The sequence below is a fragment of the Elephas maximus genome, chromosome 8 (genome assembly GCF_024166365.1).
Source record: "Elephas maximus indicus isolate mEleMax1 chromosome 8, mEleMax1 primary haplotype, whole genome shotgun sequence".
Lineage (NCBI taxonomy): Eukaryota > Metazoa > Chordata > Mammalia > Proboscidea > Elephantidae > Elephas > Elephas maximus.
Genome location: NC_064826.1, coordinates 5,366,447 through 5,388,175, shown reverse-complemented (window position 1 = coordinate 5,388,175; position 21,729 = coordinate 5,366,447). Strand labels below are relative to the sequence as shown.

Genomic DNA, 21,729 nt, shown 5'->3' with positions numbered 1-21,729 from the left:
TAATTATTGAAAAGGGCACAAGACTTGATCACCCTGTGTGTGTGGGTTGGGGGGGAGTGGTATTTTCAATGCGGATGTGTTCACTTGGAAGCATGTACTTGTTTAGAGGGGAGTTATTGAAAGATTGGAGTGATGAAGTATATCAACTGGCTTATTTTATTCACCATTAATTATGCCTCGTGTCATTGGGGCAAATCATGTTTGCATATGAGATTGAAGAAATTATGGTCCCGGTTTGCAGACTGAATTATCTGAGGCAGCACTGGAGGCTGGAGCCCTGTGCCCCTGGTGACGGTTTGTGTTGTCCTCAACAGTCTGAAGGGTGGCTTTGAGCATTAATACACTGGGAGCCTGTGGTGACAGTATGTTGTCCTCAGCAGTCTGACAGGTGGGTGTGAGCAGTCACACACTGGGAGCCCCTGGTGACAGTGTGTTGTCCTCAACAGTTTGACAGGTGGGTGTGAGCATTCGCGCACTGGGAGCCCATGATGACAGTATGTTGTCCTCAACAATCTGAAGGGTGGCTTTGAACATTCATACACTGGGAGCCCGTGGTGACAGTGTGCTGTCCTCAGCAGCCTGACAGGTGGGTGTGAGCATTCACTCACTGGGAGTCCGCGGTGGTAATGGTGTGTGTCGTCGGTAGGTTCCGACAGGTGGGTTTGAGCATTCACACACTAGGAAGACGACTGATGCAGCTCTTTGTTGAAGCCTCTCTGCTTTCTTTTTCCATATACTACAAGTTGGTGGTCTCCAGGAAATACGAGTCAGAATGACCAGATGCCATGCTGGTCCTACCGCTGCACAGTCCCTGGGCCAGGCACAGGACACATTCTCATAAGTGCTGGTTGAAAGGCGGGATCTTCTACTGGCCAGGTGTTGTTCTAGGGGCTTGGGATACGTCAGTGAGGCGTGGAGACTGCATTCGTGTAGGGAGAAGAGAGAGAACATAATAAGTCAGCTATGTGCTAAGCTAGAAGGGGTGAGTGCTTTGGAAAAAATAAACACTAAGCAGAGTAAGAGGACTGGCAGTGCCAAGGGCAGGGTGGGGTGCAGTTAAGGTAGAGAGCGTGCTTTCTGATCAAATAGGATGTTCCAGGCAGCCCTCCTTGAGGAGGTGAGATTTTTTTAAAAAATGTGTTCTAAGTGAAAATTTACAGTTCAAGCTAGTTTCTCATACAAAAACATACACACATTGTTATGTGACCCTAGTTGCTATCCCTATAATGTGACAGCACACTCCTCCTTTCCACCCCAGATTTCCTGTGTCCATTTAACGAGCTCTTATCCCTTTCTGGCTTTTCTTCTTGCCTCCGGACAGGAGCTGCCCATTTAGTCTCACGTATCAACTTGAGCTAAGAAGCACACTCTTCACAAGTATCATCTTATGTCCTATAGTCCGGTCTAATCTTTGTCTGAAGAGTTGGCTTCGGGAATGGTTTCAGTTCTGGGCTAACAGAGTCTGGGGGCCATGTCTTCCAGGGTCCCTCCAGACCCAGACCATTAAGCCTGGTCTTTTTACTAGAATTTGATTTTCCGTACCCCATTTTTCTCCTCCATCAGGGACTCTCGGTTGTGTTCCCTGTCAGGGTGGTCACTGGTGGTAGCCAGGCACCATCTAGTTCTTTCAGTCTCAGGCTGATGAAGTTTCTGGTTTCTGCGGCCCTTTCTGTGTCTTTCGTGTTCTTTGTTCTCCTTCGCTCCACGTGGGTTGAGACCAATTGGTGCATCTTAGATGGCCTCTTGCTAGCCTTTAAGATCCCAGATGCCACTCACCAAAATGGGATGCAGAACATTTTCTTAATAAACTTTGTTACACCATTTGACCTAGAAATCCCCTGAAACCACGATCCCCAGACCCCCACCCCTGCTACTCTGTCCCTTGAAGTGTTTGATTGTGTTCAGGAAACAAGAAGGTGAGATTTGAAAAAAATACGAAAATGGCAAGGGAGCTGCTGCTGCTGTTATTTATCAGCTCCGCCTCATGGTGACCCCGTACACAACGGAATGAAACCCTGCCCGGTCCTATGCCGTCTTCACAATCGCTGGTATGCTTGAGTTCACTGTTGCCGCCACTGAGTATTTTGAGTGCCCTTTGATTTTTTTTTTTTTTTTGACCTAGGGAGCTCATCTTACACCCCATGTCAGTCAATATTCTCTTGGGATCCATAGGCTTTTCACGGGCTGATTTTTGGAAGTAGGCTGTCAGCCCTTTCTTCCTAGTCTTTCTTGGTCTGGGAGTCTACTGAAACCTGTCCACCATGGGTGACCCTGCTAGTATTTGAAATACTGGTGGCATAGCTTCCAGCATCACAGCAACACCCAAGGGAGCTATCCAGGTCGGTATCTGGGAGCGCCCCAGGCAGAGAAAACAGCAGGAGCAAAGGCCCTGGAGCAGGAGTGCTGGTGGTATGTTTGAGGAATAGCAGGGAGGCCCAGAAAGCACAAACAGAATGAGCTGGGGGGTCTAGAATAAGGGGGGAGAGGCTGGGAGGAGGCCCACCTCATGGAAGGACTCTGGATTTTTCCCTGAGCCACTGTAGGGCTGTGGGTGGAGGAATGACATGGTTGGACACCAGAGTGGCCAGGGTTGGATCAGGGAGAAGCAGAAAGAGGCTGTTGCAGTAACTTGGATGACAGAGGCTGGGACCAGGGTGGAAATGGTGAGGAGAGGTCACAGTCTAAGTAGATTTGGAAAGCCGAGCTACTGAGTGTGAGAGAAAGAGCAGACAAGAAGTACTCCAGGGTTAGGGCACACTAGCATTGGCTGGAAGGGGGGAGGTGGTGGCCAGGGCAGGTTTTAGGAGAGCGTGGGTCCAGTGTTGGGCATGTGAATGTGAAGGGTCTGTTGGATGCCAGAGTGGACACGTCAGGGGTCGAGTGGGCATGTGAGCGCCCCTGCAGGTGCTGTCTGAGGCTAGGGGCCCTGGGTGAGGGCAGCTGGAGAGTGAGCAGAGGTGAGGAACAAGGCAGAATAAGGCTGTTTCAGAGCTGGCCTGCACTAAGCCTGGAGGAGACGGGGAGGCTGAGAAGGCCACACAGAAGCAGTGGCAGTGAGGAGGAAGCAGAGGCAGGAGCTGTGTGTCCAGGGGTAAAAGAAGAGTGCATCACATGTCCCCTGTTCCCAGTGGGTCAAGTGGTGAGGACTGGGGTTCACCCAGTGGCTTCAGCAGTACTGATGTCCCTGGTGGCCTCAAAGCCAGGAGGGGGTAAAGGTGTGGCTGGCTGGAGTGGGTTTGAGGAAGAGACGGGAGGAGGGGACTTGGACAACTCTCTCCAGGAGTTCCCTGCAGCAGGATGTAAGGAAATGAGGTGGAAGCTGGAGGAAGTGGAAGACTTTTTGTTAAGATCATTTTTTTATGTCAGCGAGAATGGCCCCAAAGAAGGGACAGAGCATGGTGTGAAAAAGAGAGGCGGGGATGGCACGTGGCCCTGACTGGACAGAAATGGGGCCAGTGATGGGGTAGGGGACCAGCCGTGGACAGTAAGAGGTGACGGGCGGGTAGCATCCTGTGTGGGCAGTATGGTGGGTAAGGAGAGACGAAGGGAGTCTACCGGGTCTTTCCCACCTTGGGGTTTGCTCAGAAGTGGGGCCAAGGCCACCCACATATGGAGGGCAGGGAGAGTGGGAGCTGGGCAGGTGGGGTGTGCAGCAGGGTGCTTGGGGAAGGGCTCCTGGGAGGAAGTCATTCACACATTCACCCAGTTAATTCATGTTGGTGAGACCAGCCGCCATGGGTGCATTTTTCTGCAGCCCTTTCCAGGTGCAGAGGAGGCTGAGCTGGATTGAGACAGGGCCTGGTAATGCTAAGTGAGCGTGACAAGGGAGTCGAGGGCAAAGTAAGGGTGTGATTATGCTGACAGACGCGGGATTTAATATTTGCTGAATGAATGAATGAATAAATGGAAAGCAGAAATTTTGTTTATAGAAAAGAACAAAATACATGTTTTAGAATAAAATAAACGCTGTCTCTCAATGCCTGAGAACTTGCAGAATGTGGCAGACATGAGAGTCTCCGTGCAGTTCAGTGTCCTGTGGGTGCCTGTCTGTCTGGGCCCGTCTCTCTACGTACTTCATCTGTTGGGACCGTGGAGATTCTGGCTGTGCCGCCCCCTGGGTATCTCTCTGGGCCTGTCGTGGGAATGTCTTGTAATGCTAGGGAATATTCTCATTTACATGAGATTTATCTTTTCTTACTTACATGAAGGGATTCAAAATATTTTAAATCGAATAGTATAATTGTACTTTAAAATATAAAATGTGGTTTATAATCATATATACTTATCATTATTATTGAAAATACAGAAAATAGAAGTAGAAAGAAGAAAAAACTACCTATAATTTCATTATTCAAAGTTAGCTGTGGTAAAAATTTAAATACATTCTCTTCTGGCGTTGCCTAATATTTACATAATTGTGATCAAAATGTTCATATGCCACTGTAGCCTTCTTTTCCTCTTGACATTAACCTGTTATTACAAACTCCTTTTTACTGGATGTATACCATCTTCTACCTATGACGCTGTTGTTGTCAGGTGCTACTGAGTCAGCTCCAACTCATGGCGACCCCGTGTACAACAGAACAAAATGTTGCCCAGTCCTGCACTGTCGTCATGATTGTTGGCATGGTCACGTCCATCGTCAGGGCCTTCCAACCTAGACGGCTCATCTTCCGGCACTGTGTCACCGTCTTCCGTTGTGACCCATACAGTTTTCATTGGCTAATATTCAGAAATAGATCACCAGGCCTTTCTTCCTAGTCTGTCTTAGTCTGGAAGCTCTACATATCCATAGATTAACTTTCGTATTAATAGTTTAAAGTAATGCTAACTAGTTTTCTGAAAGGTTTGAAAGGGGGAGGTTTCTGTCTTCTTCGTCCTCTCTCTTCCTTCCCCACCTCCTTCACCCAGGTGAGTGTCCTAGTCCCCCTCTTTGCACTCTTCCTTGTCTCTGCCCCCACGTCTTTCCTTTTTCCTTCCCTCTCTTTCCCACCCCTCTATTTCCCTGCCCCCTTCTCTCTCCTGGTCTCCCATGCATTCGACTATAAGTCCTGTGAAGGGCACTACTGTATCTCTGGTGCTGGCTTTGCTTGCAGTAGGCCTTCAGATTTGTGTTTACTGACAGCAGTATATCAATTTGGAATACCCCAGGTAACTGGTGGTGTGCTTTACTGAACATTGCATCCTTGTCACAATGAAAGGGCACAGGATAAGGACTCTCCTGCCCGGGACCATGGACCCTCCTCCACCCAGGGAAGCCCATTACCATCTACTTCCTTTCCTAGGTCAAACTTTTGATTTATGTGCTGTGATGGTTAATCTTACGTGCCCACTTGTCTAGGCTATGGTTCCCGGTTGTTTGGCCAAACACTAGTCTAGTTGCTGTCATGGAGTAGTTACCCGTGATTAAATCATCTGGGCTTGGGTAGAGCCGATCACTTTCCTGGGTGTGATGTGATCTGACAGGATGTAATGTGATGCCTCCCATAATGCACTATAGGAGTCCCTGGGTGGCCCAGATAATTAAGCACTCAGCTGCTAACCAAAACGTTGATAGTTTAAACTCACCCAGAAGTGCCTCAGAAGAAAGGCCTGGCAATCTGTTCCTGAAAGGTCAAAGCCAAGAAAAGCCTGTGGATCAGTTCTACTCTGACACGCCTAGGGTCGCCAGGAGTCAGAATCCACTCAGTGGCCACTGGTTTACTAGTAATGTGACCTACTCGCTTTCCATGATGCAGTGTAATGTAACGTAATCAGTCAGTCAGTTGAGGTCATACCAATGCACAGTGGATCCTAAACCTAATCACTTCTGAGTTATAAAAGACCAGAGTAGGCCCAGACACACAGGGGAAGACAGATGACATGTGTGGACCATCGAAAAGCAAAGGGACAACGAGCATTGCTGGCGGTCACCAGACAGAGACTCAGGGCAGGAACTGACATTGCTGAGACCCTGATTTGGACTTTTAGCCTCCAGGACTGTGAGACATAAATTCCCGTTCTTTAAGGCCACTCACTTGTGGTCTTTCTGTTATGGCAGCATGAGGAAAAGTGGACATACGCTTTTAGAATTACAGTGCTTCACCAGCCGTAAATCTTTCATCGAGAGCCCTGACCAGCCACTGCAGTGTGAGTGCGTTTGCAGTGAGCCGTAAGAACACCCTCATGAAAAATCCACTTAGATCGTTTCTGGTGATTTCAGCTAAGCGGCGCACATCTAGATGTCAGAGTAGAACTGCTCCTTAGGGTTTTCATAGCTTCGACCTTTCGGAGACATATAGCCAGGCCTTTCTTCTGGGGCAGCTCTGGGTGAGTCTGAACAATCTTTCCCTCTGACTTCATATAGGTATAAAATCTTTGATTCCTAAGGAGTTACTCAAACAGGATCTTGGAGATTAATTTAGAGGCCAAAACAAAACCAGGTGCCATTGAGCTGATTCCTACTCATGGCAACCCCACATGTTGAAAAGTAGAACTGAGCTCCATAGGGTTTTCTAGAATATAATCTTTGTGGAAACAGATCGCCAGGTCTTTCTTGGATGTAGCTGCTGGGTGGGTTTGAACTGCCAACCTTTAGATTGGTAGTTAAGCACAAACCGTTTGCACCCCTCAGGGACCTTATTCAGAGGCCAGATCCCACAAATGTTTGTCCAGCATTTATTGAACACCTCCAGCATTGGGCGCTTATCATCTCTAGAGGGTGAGTCCATTCTGTGCTTGTCGGATGGCAAAGTTTTAGAAGATTCCTTTTTTTGGCAGTAAGATGAAATGTATGCCTCCCCATAAAGTCTACATAAGGGGCTGGTATATAGAACTTTTGAGGCATCTAGAATGTGAATAATTGGAAACTCTGTACCTCATTCTTTGTAGTGAACCCATTTATCCTGTCCCCTTTAGCTCTGAAGCTATTTACCTGATTTTAGTGCTATGAAGCTTCAGCTATAAATTACACTTCTATCTGAGAGAAAGGTTAGCCTTAGAGCGATTTGTGGAAAGCTATTCGTTCTGGAAGGTAAGGAATGACTAGCAACAGTATTGATGTGATTAATGTCATTTATATATTTATAGACACAAAATTACTAGCAATATCTAATCTAGAGAAAAAAAGGAAGCAAATGATTTGTGTATCCATGTTTTAAAACTTAGGACAAATTTTATTCCTGAAAAACTTGCTTAGCAAACTATTTTTAGCTAGCTATCTCTGTTTGGAAACCCTGGTGGCATAGTGGTTAAGTGCTACGGCTGCTAACCAATGGGTTGGCAGTTCAAATCCACCAGGTGCTTCTTGGAAACTCGATGGGGCAGTTCTACTCTGTCCTATAGGGTCGCTATGAGTCGGAACCGACTCGATGGCACTGGGTTTGGTTTGGTTTATCTCTGTTTAGCCTTAAAAAGAATATATTGGCTTCCTTGGGATTTAACCGGTGACTTTCTCCTCATGAAAATCATTGCTCAATGCCACTGGCATACCAATATCCAAACTGACTGTGCAGCTCAGCTCTTTGCAGTGGAATTGAATAAAATCTTGGACTAAAAGGTCAGCTTTAAAATATGCATAATAAATTCACTGGCTACAAGTTATCCCAACAAGTTTCTGCACCATTTCTCCTCATCTCATTGTTCACGTAGGCGTCCCTGAATTTTAAGCAGTGCAAATAAAAGAGGGAAATGCGTGGACCGTTGGGGCCTAGGAAATTTTTTCATGATAGTGAACTAAAGGTTGAGTCAATGGCATTTCTTAAATTAATGAAATTCATGTAGGAGCCATAGACTCGATGGACACTTGAGTATTTCCTATAGTATGAAAAAGTGAGACCTCACTTTATTCTAAGAAATCCCTCATGTGTTTGGTCCCGTAGCTATAGTAGTAGAAAGGCTCATTATTTTCTAAGTTATTATTTAGGGAATTTCTTAGCCAATGATACTGAAATGATTGGGGTTGTCCAGCAGCATGTGGTGGGACAAGGTGTGAGAGTTCCTTTAAGGGTCAGCTGGGTAAAGAGTGTCTTAGGGTAGCCTAGAAAGCTTCTTCCTTCTTTCTACAAATATTTGTGGAGTAACTACTTGTGTCTTAATAAAGATAATGTGAAGATAAATTTGAAAAGATGGCTTATTAGATAACAAACTAGGTCTTTTGTGGCAAAAGTGCCTTCCGGTCTCTTTCGGTGCACACAGGCTTTGGGGCAGGATTTGGAGGCCCTGGTGCCCTGAGTTAACAGAGATGCTTGGCTTTCCCCAGCTGCCCAACAAATGTTTCTGCAGTGAATGGGGGGTAGGTATAGAAGGGCGGGCTCTGCATTTGTGCTGAGAAGGCAGAGCAGGACAGGTCCCCCTGCAGCCTGACCCCTTCCTCTGTGCCCCGCAACACCACTGAGCCTAATCCCTCCTTCTGCATCCCCCATGCCCACTGAGCCCCACCCCTCCCTCCACAGCCCCCATGCCCACTGAGCCCCACCCCTCCCTCCACAGCCCCCATGCCCACTGAGCCCCACCCCTCCCTCCACAGCCCCCATGCCCACTGAGCCCCACCCCTCCCTCCACAGCCCCCATGCCCACTGAGCCCCACCCCTCCCTCCGCAGTTCCCATGCCCGCTGAGCCCCACCCCTCCCTCTGCAGCCCCCATGCCCACTGAGCCCCATCTCTCCCTCTGCAGCCCCCATGCCCGCTGAGCCCCACCCACCTCTGCAGCCCCCACGCCCATCAAGCCTGACACCTTGTTCCACACGTTACCCCCTCCCGCCTGCAGCCTGACTGCTCGTTTCCCCCGCCCCCAGTGCACTGCCCACCTCCTCTCAGGCCCTGGGCCCATCCTCCACTGGTTTCCTTCACTTTTGCTATCAGGCAGCTACCTCTGTCTCCCTATTGGCCCTGCCCTGTCCACCATGTACAGGTCTTCGAAGGCAATCCATCTTCCTTCCCAAATCCTACACCCTATACAGGCGCGATTGAGATCCTATTTATAGATGGGGAAATGGGCCCAGAAGCTTCTGGGGCATGCCTGGTGCCTGAGATCCGGGGGACTTCCACCGACCGAGGCCAGAGGAGGTGCTGCTTACTGGATTGCTCTCCGCAGTCAGTGAGCAAGCTCCACTCTGCTGGTCTCCCAGCAGTAGCCCTGATGGTGACAGACAGACCATGAGGAGGACAGCAGAATATGGGCTGTTTCCTTAAGAACTGACCACAGACTTGTACATCGATAAGTAAATATCTTTATTGCACATTCAGGTTTCAATCTCACATGTCTTTGCATAAAATAATTCATTAAAACATATGTGTAATGATTAGCTGTTCAGAATGGCTGGCGGGCCAGCTCATGGGGCCCCTTCATTCAGTGAGCGCTCCCTGCCTGTCAAACCACAGTAGATAGCACCAGGAAGAAAACAGCCACCAGTCCCTCTCCTTAGAGCCACGTGAGGGCTGGAAGTACCCCAAACCACTGTGTGTGTGGCGACATGTGTTCAGTCAGTAGGATGGTAAGGGGTAGGGGTAACAGAGAGGGTTTCGTTCTCATACAAACACGGGTACGTCTAGCACACCAGGTCCCACCTGGAGGTCAGGAGCCATGTGCATTGTCTGCCTTCCACCTGGGTGCTCGGGCCCTGAGCCGGGAAGGAACCCAGGTGCAGTCGGTCTGGCCCTTTCCAGTTCACAGGCTGGCCGGGTCGGGGGTCCGATGAGGGGTGGGCCTGGGGCAAGCAGGCTAGGAGGCCTCTCTTCTGTTATACCGGGTCCCTTTATCCTGAGACCCCACCCTGTTTCCGCCAATGTGAGTGACCTGTGGTCTGTGAACCACTATGTTTGGGTCCAAGGTGAGCCTGAAGCAATTCCATCTCTATGCTTAAGTGTCCTCGGCACGACTTTCCAGGCTGGCTTTAACTACAGCGGGTGGTGTTGCTCTGTCGCTGTGCTAAGGCTGAGTGCGCTCGCTTCCGACTGTGTCAGCCGAGTGCAGCCGTGTCAGCCACTGTGGTCGTGGCAGCCGAGTGCGACCACGTCAGCCAGTGCACTCCATGTCTGCCGAATGCGACAGTGTTGACCAATGTGACCGTGTCAGCCAGTGTGACCGTGCTGGCCAGCAGACTCCGCGTCCGCTGAATGCGACCGTGTCAGCTGAGTGTGCTCGCCAGTGTGACTGTGTCAGCCAGTGCGCTCCGTGAACTATCGTGTTTCCTGTCATTTCTCTCCACCTGTAACTCACGTAACCACCTGGCCTCAAATGGAGTGCTCAGCCAAAGAATCTTCACTTTTTTTTTTTATTGTACTTGAGATGAAGGTTTACAGAACAAACTAGTTTCTCATTAAACAGTACACATATTGTTTTATGGCATTGATTAACAACACTGCGACATGTCAGTACTCTCCCTTCTTGAACTTGGGTTCCCTATTACCAGCTTTCCTGTTCCCTCATGACTTCTAGTCCTTGCCCCTGGGCTGGTGTGCCCCTTTAGTCTCATCTTGTTTTATAAGTCTGTCTAATCTTTGAATGAAGGGCGAACCTCGGGAGGGGCTTCATTACTGAGCTAAAAGGGTGTCTGGGGGCCACACTCTCGAGATTTCTCCAGTCTCTGTCAGACCAGTAAGTCAGGTCATTTTTTTGTGAGTTAGAATTTTGTTCTACATTTTTCTCCACCTCTGTCCTGGACTGTCTATTGTGATCTCTTTCAGAGCGGTCAGTGGTGGTGGCCAGGCGCCACATAGTTATACAGGACTCAGTCTGGTGGAGGCCGCGGTAGATACGGTCCATTAGTCCTTTGGGCTAATCTTCCCCTCCTATCTTTAGTTTTGTTCATTCTCCCTTGCTCTCAAAGGGGTGAGTCCAGTGTTATATCTTAGATGGCCGCTCATAGGCTTTTAAGACCCCAGACGCTACTCACCAAAGTAGGATGTAGAACATTTTGTTTATAAACTATGTTATGCCAGTTGAGCTAGATGTTCCCTGAGACCGCGGTTCCACAGCCTTCAGCGAGCATGGATGTATCTATGGGGCTTCCATGACCTTGCCTTGTACAGGTTTTGCTGGCTTCCCCATTATCGTGTACTGTTTTACCCTGCACCAAAGTTACCACTTATCTATTGTCTATTTAGTGTTCTTCCATCCTACCTGTCCCCTCCCTTGTAACCATCAGATTGTTTCTGTTTGTGTGTAAACCTGTTCATGAGTTTTGACAGTAGTGGTCTCATATAGTATTTGCCCTTTTGTGATTGACTTATTTTACCCAGCAGAATGCCCACCAGATTCATCCATGTTATGAGATGCTTTGCAGATTCATTGTTGTTTTTTATTGTTGCGAAATACTCCATTGTGTGTATGTACCACAGTTTATCCATTCATCTGTTGATGGGCATCTAGGTTGTTTCCACCATTTTGCTATTATCTTTGCTTATTTTTAAAAAGACAACACCAAAGATGGCATAAGCCAGAGTGAAGTGGTGCAGTTCTATCTCCCAGTGTGGAAGGGATTTCTCTTTTCTTCAGTAAAGCTGGTAGATGTTATTTAGAAGAGTCCAGTGTTGGAGGACACTTGGAAGTAGCCCTTGTTGGGTGTTACAGGTGAGCAGGAAGAGGCTGACGGGCTAGACTCCAGGAGGAGCCTCAGCAGGGTTTCTCAGCTTCAAAATTAAAATAATTTTTTGACAAATGGAATGAAGAACAATCAGCATTGACTTTTATGATAGAATGATCCATATTAGTTTCCAGTGGGAAGTAATTACGCTTAGTTACTGTCTTAGCCAATGATGAACCCCCTGTCCCCGTGAAATCTAGACCGGTCCTTTATAACGTTCCCTGGATTATCTAACGTGAGCGTCTTTAGAACTAGCAGCTCTCATGGCGGGTCTTCTGCTGGGTAGCCACATGGTTCTGAGGTAGGATGAGGTGCACAGGGTGCTGGAGAGCTAGTGTCTGACGGCCATCGTCCAGAGGAGCGGCTGGTCCGTGTCCACGGTCACCACCCCGGACCCATCGTAGGTGTTGGATGTGCTGACCAGGGTCCCAAAACCAAGCAGATCGTTTGCTGTAAGCAAATAAGAAAACAATTAGTGCGAGCTGCACCTGGCCCAGGGACGGGAGGCTGTGTCAACAGTTACCTCAAAGCAGGTGTGCCCAGGCTGCAAGAGCAGAGAGGTATGAGGGGGACTGGACAACTTGAAGTCTCCAAGACTTGCCATGACCGCTCTGTCCCAATGTCGCCCGCATTCAAGAAGCAGGCCTTTTCTCTCTTAGAAGGCTTTTGGGAGCTCTCAGGGCTGGGCTGGGCTAAACCTTTCAAAATACTCTGTGTGCACACACAGTCACATGTTATGATCATTAGTCTGGAATGTTCTGTTGCTTTTTTTTTGTTTTCTAAGCATCATGGTTGGTAAAGTAGAGGGTCAGCGAAAAAGGGGAAGACCCTAAACAAGATAGACTGACACAGTGGCTGCAACAATGGGCTCAAGCATAACAATGATTGTGAGGATGGGGCAGGACCAAGCAGTGTTTCCTTCTGTTGTATATGGGGTCACTACGAGTCAGAACCGACTCAACAGAACCTAACAACAACAACAAGCACCACTACTATAAGGTTCTTGACTATGGACCCCAGTGCTTAATAAATGTGAAATGAAAGCATATTTTGATAGTTAAATAGGATACAGTAGGGGAGCTAAAGATAAAATTTGGTTCTGCGTAAGAGTGATAACATTCTGTGAAATACTCTGGTTTCCCAATTAACTAGTGACTTGCTGGTAGTAAAGGGAGAAGGAATGTCCCCTCTAGCAGTTAGTTTTAAGCTGCTAAAATTCAGGGATAATTTTTGACCCCGTAAGTATGGAATAAAACTTCAGCTATTTTTAAAAATCAGATTTCTAAAAAAGATTTTAAAAGACTAGTTGTGGTCATTTGCCTTAGGAAAAGACAGAAATGGGAAACTATTTAGAGGTTTTTGGTTAGCTCTTAGGAGAGGTGAAAAAACACAGATGAAAGAAATATGCCTGCTTTTGGGTTTTAATGCCGCTGCACCATATTACAGCATTAGGAACTGATTTTAAGGCAAATATTTATTTAACCAAGTAAACGAAATTCCTTGTTTTATTCATTTAACAAATCTTTATTTAGCCTTACTATCTGCCTGAAAAAGTCCTGTGGCTAAAGAAAAGTTCAAAAAGGAAATCAAATTCCTGCTTAATCAAATACAAAGTCATCAAACAGAACTTAATGAGAAATTTACACTATAGCACCTGAGCCTGGGCCGAGACCTTTGGGTGGGCAGGTCTCTGAGTGCTGGTTTCCTGTGTCTACCACCAGCCTCATAAAGTGTGAAAACTAAATGAGATAATGTTCAAAAAGGCTTAATATAGAATTGGCAAAGGACCAGCCCTCAGAAAAGGGCCACCTGCCAGGATGAGGCCATTCAGGGTGGATTTATTAGGAAGGGGCTTGTCTTTATCAGAGAGTTTCTTTTTTTTTTCTTTTCCCAGTTTCTATTACATGTTATCACACTAGGACACCATTAAGCTATTAAATAGGGATGGTAGAATGAGACCATTTGAATCTCACAATGGTAGATTTTTTTGTTATTATAAAAACACAGATAACACATTTGCCAATTCAACATTTTTTGCGTGTATAGTTCAGTGAGATCAATGACATCAGTCACACTGTGCTACCATCACCGATACCCTTTGCCACATTTTCCATCCACGTAAACAAAAAACTCAGTGCTCCCTACACAATTCCGCCATTCTCTCTCCTGCCCGCTCGACCCTGGTAACCGCTGTTGAGCTCTGATCTCTGTCTGCTTATGCTAGGTACTTCATCTCAGAGGGATCATATAATACCTGTCCTTTGTGGCTGACTTTTCCACTCAGCATCCTGTTTTCAAGGTTCATCCATGTGGTACCATGTATCAAAACTTCATTTCTCTTCATGGCTTGGTAATATTTCTTCCTGCATATGCACCACGTTTTGTTTATCCATTCACCTTTGATGGACACTTTGGGGTTGTTTCCACCTTTTGGCTATTGTGAATAGTGCCGCAATGAATACTGGCATACACGTATCTGTTCACATCGCTGCTTTCAAGTCCAGAGAGTGGATTTTGATATCAGCTAGTACACAGTCCTGGTTTCTCCACTCGCTCCTGGTACCTGGGTAGGGCACTTAACCTGGAAAACAGTTGCTGCTTATGGCTGGCATTCAGGACACCTGGAGGCAGAGCAGGAAAAGGGGAGGAGGCTCCAGGTCTTAAAGGAGAATTTGCCCAGGGGAAATTCTGATCTACTTGTCAGGTTGGATTCTGGAATAAAGGCTGTCTCTTCATGCAGTCATCAGGGGCCTGGAGGAAGCCCCAATGCCGACTTTCCGAGTTCTGTGTTTCCCAAGCTGCAAACATTGTCTGCTCTAAACTGCTCTCTGTGTCTCCTTTTGAAATAACTGTGTCTCCTTATGAAATAATGCACGTGAGCTTTTTGTGTAAATAGAACCTGGAATTGGATATTGGTTAATTAACATTTGGGGATATCTGGCATTCTTAATACTGTTGTTGTTAGGTGCCATTGAGTCGGTTCTGACTCACAGGGACCCTGTGTACAACAGAACGGAACACTGCCCAGTCCTGCGCCATCCTCACAATCGTTGTTATGCTTGAGCCCGTTGTTGTAGCCACTGTGCCGATCCACCTCATTGAAGGTCTTCCTTTTTTCCGCTGACCTTGTACTTTACCAAGCATGATGTCCTTCTCCAGGGTCTGGTTCCTCCTGACAACATGTCCAAAGTACATGAGACGAAGTCTCCTCATCCTCATTTCTAAGGAGCATTCTGGCTGTACTTCTTCCAAGGCAGATTTGTTCGTTCTTCTGGCAGTCCATGGTACGTATATTCAATATTCTTCGCCACCACCACAATTCAAAGGTAGTAATTCTTCTTTGGTCTTCCTTATTCATTGTCCAGCTTTCACACGCATATGAGGTGACTGAAAACACCGTGGCTTGGGTCAGGCGCACCTTAGTCCCCAAAGTGACATCTTTGTTTTTTAGCACTTTAAAGTGATTTTTTTGCAGCAGATGCGTCTTTTGATTTCTTGACTGCTGCTTGAATGGGTGTTCATTGTGGATAAAAGTAAATGAAATCCTTGACAACTTCAGTCTTTTCTCTGTTTATCATGATGTTGCTTATTGGCCCAGTTGTGAAGATCTTGTTTTCTTTATGTTGAGGTGTAATCCATGCTGAAGGCTGTGGTCTTTGATCTTCACCAGTAAGTGCTTCAAGTCCTCTTCACTTTCAGCAAGCAAGGTTGTGTCATCTGCATAACGCAGGTTGTTAATGAATCTTCCTCCAATCCTGATGCCCCGTTCTTCTTCATATAGTCCAGCTTCTCATATTATTCGCTCAGCATACAGATTGAATAAGTATGGTGAAAGGATACAACCTGACACACACCTTTCTTGACTTTAAACCACATACAGTATCCCCTTGTTCTGTTAGAACAACTGCCTCTTGGTCTAGGTACAGGTTCTTCATGAGCACAATTAAGTGTTCTCGAATTCCCATTCTTCACAATGTTATCCATAATTTGTTATGGTTCACATAGTCGAAGGCCTTTGCATAGTCAATAAAACACAGGTAAACATCCTTCTGGGATGCTCTGCTTTCAGCCAGGATCCATCTGACATCAGCAATGACATCCCTGGTCCCACAGCCTCTTCTGAATCTGGCCGGGACTTCTGGTAGTTCCCTGTCAGTGTACTGCTACAACCGCTTTTAAGTGATCTTCAGTAAAATTTTACTTGCTTGTTCGATAATTTCCACATTCCATTGGATCACCTTTCTTTCTCAATACTACAATTAATTATTTTTCTTTATCAACTGCAAAACCAAAAACCATATCAGTAACGCGTACTTACTTCCTTGCTTTCATACTGGGTACAATTTTAATTTTTTTATGATTTGGAATTAGCAATTTAGATAGCAGTTACTAAACTCTACAAAGGTGCAGTTCAAGTATAAATGATTTGGGGCAGAAAGCTTGTTACTTCAGGAAAGCATAAGAACCTTCTTTCTTGAAAAAGTTTGATGTCAGCTTGACTTTGGTCATTTTTCTCATAAAAGGGGAATGACCATCTGAATGTGGCTTGCTGTTTGTAAATTTAATAGGAAATCAAAGGCCAAAAGTGTGTCATCTTGACCCAGCCACTTAATTAAACTCAGCTGTAAGTGAGAACACGAGATGAGATGACCCTTTAAACTCAATTATAAAAATAAAAGCTTAAGAGTAAAAATTAAAACTTACAAATTTGTAAAATGTATAAGCATGTATTTATAGGTAAATTTAGACATATGAATATGTATTTGTTTTTGAACAAGCTGGCTGGAGTTTATTCTGGGGCACAGGAGGGTACCCCATGTCTCTCAGACCATACGAGGGCTTCCCTTACATTGCATGACTTTGAACCCATGGTTGTCCTATAAACATTCCTTGATACTCATAGTATTCTCTTTATTAAATTCTGAAGAGAAGTGTATAAACAAGTCTTGTGGTTAGAGTTGAAGGGGGCACCATTTCCTTGAAGAGAAGCCTAACTCTGGGTCCACGCTTTTTTTTTTTAATCCCATTATTATAATCCTCTCTCCCCACTAGAGGGCGCCTGCTGTCTTCCTGCGGGGACGTGGTAAAGGCCGCTTCAACGTTTAGAAATGGGGGCACTGGAATGTACACTCAGCATTACCAGCTCACACAGCTTCCTCTAAAAGCTCAGATTATCTTTCATGGGAGTGATCTGAGCACCCTCACTAATGCAAGCATAACGTTATAAAGTAAAACATGCAGGAATGCCAGCGAACCTCCGTAAACACTTCCCTAACGTGTAATTCAGTGTAAGAAGCTCTTGCCTGTTAAGCAGTCCAGGACTTTGTGCCATGAGGTTGCTAAAAAATGGCAATGTGCACATAAACTAAATGAACAAACCCGGACGCTATTTCCTGTGTGCAGCAAGGGTGAGGGGGGTGGTCGTGGATGGATGCACAGCAGAGTCAACTTGGGGTCTCCGCTAGAGAAAGAAGCCAGGGACCCCTGAAGGTGGCTGCCTTGTATCAGGGTGCACATCTGTGGGCTTCCTGAGAGCCAACCGAGGCCTGGGGTGTCAAAGTTTTCTCCTCTCCATTCAAGCCACAGATTCTGGAAACTAATTAGATTAAAATCGTAGGTTTTACCTGGGCTGAAGGAAAAGCATAAAACTGCTTGTCTAGTTTGTAGTTGCATGTCAATTCCTTTCCGATCTTCTGGAGCAGGCTGTGGGTTTTAGGTGATCAAGATAGGTGCAGAGGCAAATACCCACATTAAATGTGTTGGTTTTTCTTAGATACTGTTGTATTCTAATTACTTGTCAAACTGGAAAACAGCTGAGACGGTTTTATTAGGGCAGGTGGTTGTTAGTTGTCACTGAGTTGGCTCTGACTTATAGTGTGGCGACCTTACGTATAACAGAAGGAAAGGTTCCCAGGTCCCGCACCATCTTCATGATTGCTGGTACGTTTAAGTACATTGTTTTGGCCACTGTGTCAGTCCCTCTTACCGAGGGCCACCCTCACCTCTGCTGACCCTGGACTTTACCAAACAGAATGTCTTTTTCTAATGATTGTTCTTTCCTGATGGTGTGTCCAAAGTGAGGGAGCCAAAGTCTTGCCATCTTCACTTCTAACGAACATTCTGGTTGTATTTCTTCTAAGACTGACTTGTTTGTTCTGCTAGTATCCCATGGTATGCACGGCATTCTTCGCCAACACTGCAGTCTGAGTGCATCAGCCCTTCTTCCGCCTTCCTTTCTCATTGTCCGGGTATCACATGCCTTTCAGGCAACTGAAAAGACCACGGTATTTCTTTTCCATTTATCACGATGTTGCTTATTCATACAGTCGTAAGGACTCTCACTTTATGTTCAGGTGTAATCCATGCTGAAGGTTGCAGTCTTTGATCTTCATCAGTAAGTGCTTCAAGTTGTCTTCATTTTCAGCAAGCAAGGTTGTGTCATCTGCATAACGCAGGTCGTTAGTGAGTTTTCCTCCAATCCTGATGCCCCGTTCTTCACATAGTCTGACTTCTCTGATTATTTGTTCAGCATATGGACTGACTGAATAAATGAGATGAAAGAATACAACGGCCACGCTCCTTTTCTCATTCTGAACCACGCACTATCCCCTTCTTCTGGTCAAACGACCACCTCCTGACCCATGTGTTAGGGAGTAAGAAGATGCAATATTTTCTTTGCAGGAACCATTTGAGTTAAGCGAGGTCATTATTATCCATACTCGTAAATTGTGTTTTGATTATATTTTGCAGTAATATAATCAAAACATAATTTACAATTTTGAAAGTTCGTACTTTCATATAGCACACACATACGAAAACCAAACCCACTGCCGTCAAGTCGATTTAGACTCACAGCCACCTTGTGTGTTCGAGAGTGGAACTGACCTCCATCAGGCTTTCTGGGCTGTGATATTTATGGAACTGGATTGCCAGGTCTTTCTTCCATGGCACCACTCGGTAAGTTTGAGCCACCAACCTTTTGGTTAGTAGCCAAGTACAAACCATTGGTGCTACCCAGGGACCTTTACATAGCATAAAAAAAACACGGCAAATCCCAAGACCAGTTATTACACAGTTACAACTAAAGGTAACGTTTATAGCCATTTGATTATGTTCAACTTTATAAAAGGTACAATAAAGTGACAGAAAACTAAGATGAAGGTGCTGAAACAAGATGAAATCATGAATTTTAATTTATGTAATTACAATTGTTTTGGAGTATATTTTGTGCAACTCAAAGACTCACGCTTTTGGACAAAACCATAAAGTTCTTCCTTGAAGACAACCCTTTTTTTTTTTGAGTAAAAGATTTCGATGACTGAGCCCTCATTCCCCAACACACAAGACTAAGAGAGAGCTTTCCACAGACAAAAAAAAAGAGATGATTTCTTCATTTTTACCCCTGAGCATTCATCCCAACTTTGGCTGGCTGAATGACAAGAAACTTTTCCCTCTTTGTTTGCAGAGTGGAGTACAAGTAACCCGAGTTTTTTTGGTTTATCTGAATACAGGAGTCCCTGGGTGGTGCAAAGAGTTAACACACTTGGTTACTGACCAAAAGGTTGGAGGTTCAAATATACCCAGGGGTGCCTTGGAAGAAAGACCTGGCAATCTAGTTCTGAAAAATTAACTGCTGAAAATCCTGTGGAGGACAGTTCTACTCTGACACTCGTGGGGTTATCATGAGTTGGAGTTGACTCAGGGGCAACTGGGTTTTGTTGTTGTTGTTTTAAAATCTATCTAGAAAGCAAAAATGTTAACAATTAAATCTGGTTGAAAGGTATACATTTTGATGCATCATTTCCTCAATTTTTCTCCAGGGTTGAAATTTTTCAATATTACAATTGAGTATTAAAATTGGGGGGAAAACAGCAATGAACTTGTGAAGGGACGCGTTCCCTTGCTCACCTTCGTTTGCCCAGAGGCTGCACTAATATCACTACAACTTCACAGATTTGAAATGGGTTTGGAGTGCCTTAAAATACATCCGAATTGAAGGAACTCTGTGCCTGAGGTAGGAGGCAGCCACCAGCCTGTGTGACTGGCTCCATGCCTTCCTGGGCAAGGTTACAGGGAGGGGGAGCTCACTGCCTGGCACAGGGGAGGGAGAGCTGGGCCCTTCTTCCTCCTCAGCCTCCTGAGGCTCACCAAGGGCAGCCACACATTCCCTGAGTGGGGGCCTGGATGCAAACCCCATTAACCAGCAGGAAAACCATCTGATCAAGCATATCTGCAGGCCTCTGACCGCCTGCCCTGGGCTCCTTCTCCTTCCAGACCTCATCTCTCCCCCCCTGACCTGCTGAGATTCCTCCAAGGTGAGCGCCATCCTTTCCTGAACTCAGGAACTCAAGTGTCTACGGGAAGGCTGTTATAACTCCCCTGGAAAAGTGGATGCATTTATCTTTACCCTTCTCAGAAGTCACTTGCCCTTGGGTTGGGCCCAGGAGTCATTAGAAGACGTGGCTGTTCAATAATGAGTCCTTCCGCAGTTCCCTTGTCCAAAAAACAATGAGACCAGCAAATGCTGCTGCTAGAGAAGTCAAAACTAATTATGCTGTTGAGATAATGTCTCCCAAGATTAGCACTTTCAAATGCTCAATCTTTTCTAAAATAAGCAAAAAAGCGTATTATTTTTCTTTGTTAGATGAATTCTCTAATACTTGGTGTCATCAGGCTCTGCACAGGTCCCATGGTGCCATTAAAGAGCCAATTACAACTGCTTTAAGAGAAAAGAAAATGCTTACTGGGTTTAAGAAATAAAAAGATGGTCCAAACTCCTGAAATTGGTCCAAACTCCTGAAATTGACCTAATTATAGATGGTCCCTGACTTACTACTGCGTTTCATTCCAAAGACTCCTTCATAAGTCAGTTCTAACATAAGGCAAATACCTCTGTGGTTTTTTTTAGTTTTCATTATTATTGCCTTTTATTAATAGTCTTTATAGATCAGATCTTTAAACATCTGCAAGTGAACATCTGAGAATGATAACATCAGCCAATTATACACACAACACTGTAGCGTTACTGAAAAAACAAACAAAAAACCGACGACCGTTAGTATGATTCATTGCAATGTGAACGTGCTGTAAGTTGGGGACCACCTGAACATTCCCTATCAGCGGTAAAGCAAGTGACCTGGCAAAGGTGGCCTGAGACCTCGGGAGCAAGTCTGGGCCGGATTTCCACATGTGCCCCATGAGGGAGTGTGAACAGACTGTCATGGGCTGCTCTGGGTGGGTTTTCTCTGCTCTGCAGCTCTGATTCTTGGGCCCTGCTTACAAATGTCCCATGTGTGCAGAACAGAACTGCTTCTGAGGGTCTTTAAGATTCTGACCTTTCAGAAGCAGATCACCAGGCCTGTCTCCCCAGGTGCCTCTGGGTGGGTTCCAACCATAAACCTTTCGGCTAGTTGTCAAGCAACCCAGGGACGCCTGCTTACAGCCAAATACATAAGGCAAAATGACCAAGCCCCAAACCCAGACTCTCACCCCACCCTGTGGCTGGCTGTGGAACATCGGGCAAGCCATTTTGAGCAGCTGGGCCTTAGTGTTGTCCCTGGGGTGAGGGGCTGAGCTCTCGGCTCCTAATATTCTAGGACTTTCGCTAAAGTCCCTCAGGTGATCTCAGATCCATCTGCAAAATTCCAACCAAACCTATCCCCCGTTATGTCTAATGGAGCTCCTGTGAAGATGAAGCTGCTCCTGTCTGGGAAGGGCTTTGCTGCTGCAGCAAGGTGTTGGTAATCTGTTGGATAATCATTTCCTCTGCACCCAGGATGCTCTGAAGTGGCATTCGCTTCCATCCGTCAAATGTCAACTGAGATTATTATAAGCACATCAGACAAACGGAAGCGGCAAATGGGGGAAGAGATGAGAGTATGTGTGGTGGCGTGGTATAATTACCTGGTGTCCACCTGAGACCTGCAGGTGACGGCTGACACAACGGAAGCTAAAGGGACGTGCCCCATGCCGTTTTAGGATTTACCAGTCTAAGCAGGTAGCCCCAAACAACAGGCAAATGAATAACATGCAAGCGTCATGCTCAAGCAAAGCCATACATGTATTGGGAGAAATCCGGAACAATGAGGAACGTTACAGAAAATTAAAGAAGAGCAGAAGCCATACCCCTTTCCTTAGACCTTGAAAAAGACAGAAGAGATAAAA

The 21,729-nt window shown here is 45.9% G+C and overlaps 1 protein-coding gene across 9 annotated transcripts in view; it reads right to left on the bottom strand.

The window, feature by feature from the left end:
• Window positions 1-248: 248 nt before the first annotated feature.
• The window catches only part of TPK1 (thiamin pyrophosphokinase 1), a 318,478-nt gene continuing 296,997 nt past the window's right edge, over window positions 249-21,729 (bottom strand). For 7 of the 9 annotated variants that reach the window (XM_049894325.1, XM_049894326.1, XM_049894327.1 and 4 more), the window contains one exon: window positions 9,197-12,015. In XM_049894325.1, coding sequence (XP_049750282.1) covers window positions 11,897-12,015 — 119 coding nt within the window. In that variant the 3' untranslated portion in view covers window positions 9,197-11,896. Of the gene's footprint in view, window positions 920-9,196; window positions 12,016-21,729 lie in introns of those variants that run through there. The other 2 variants (XM_049894322.1, XR_007518488.1) reach the window with 2 other exon arrangements.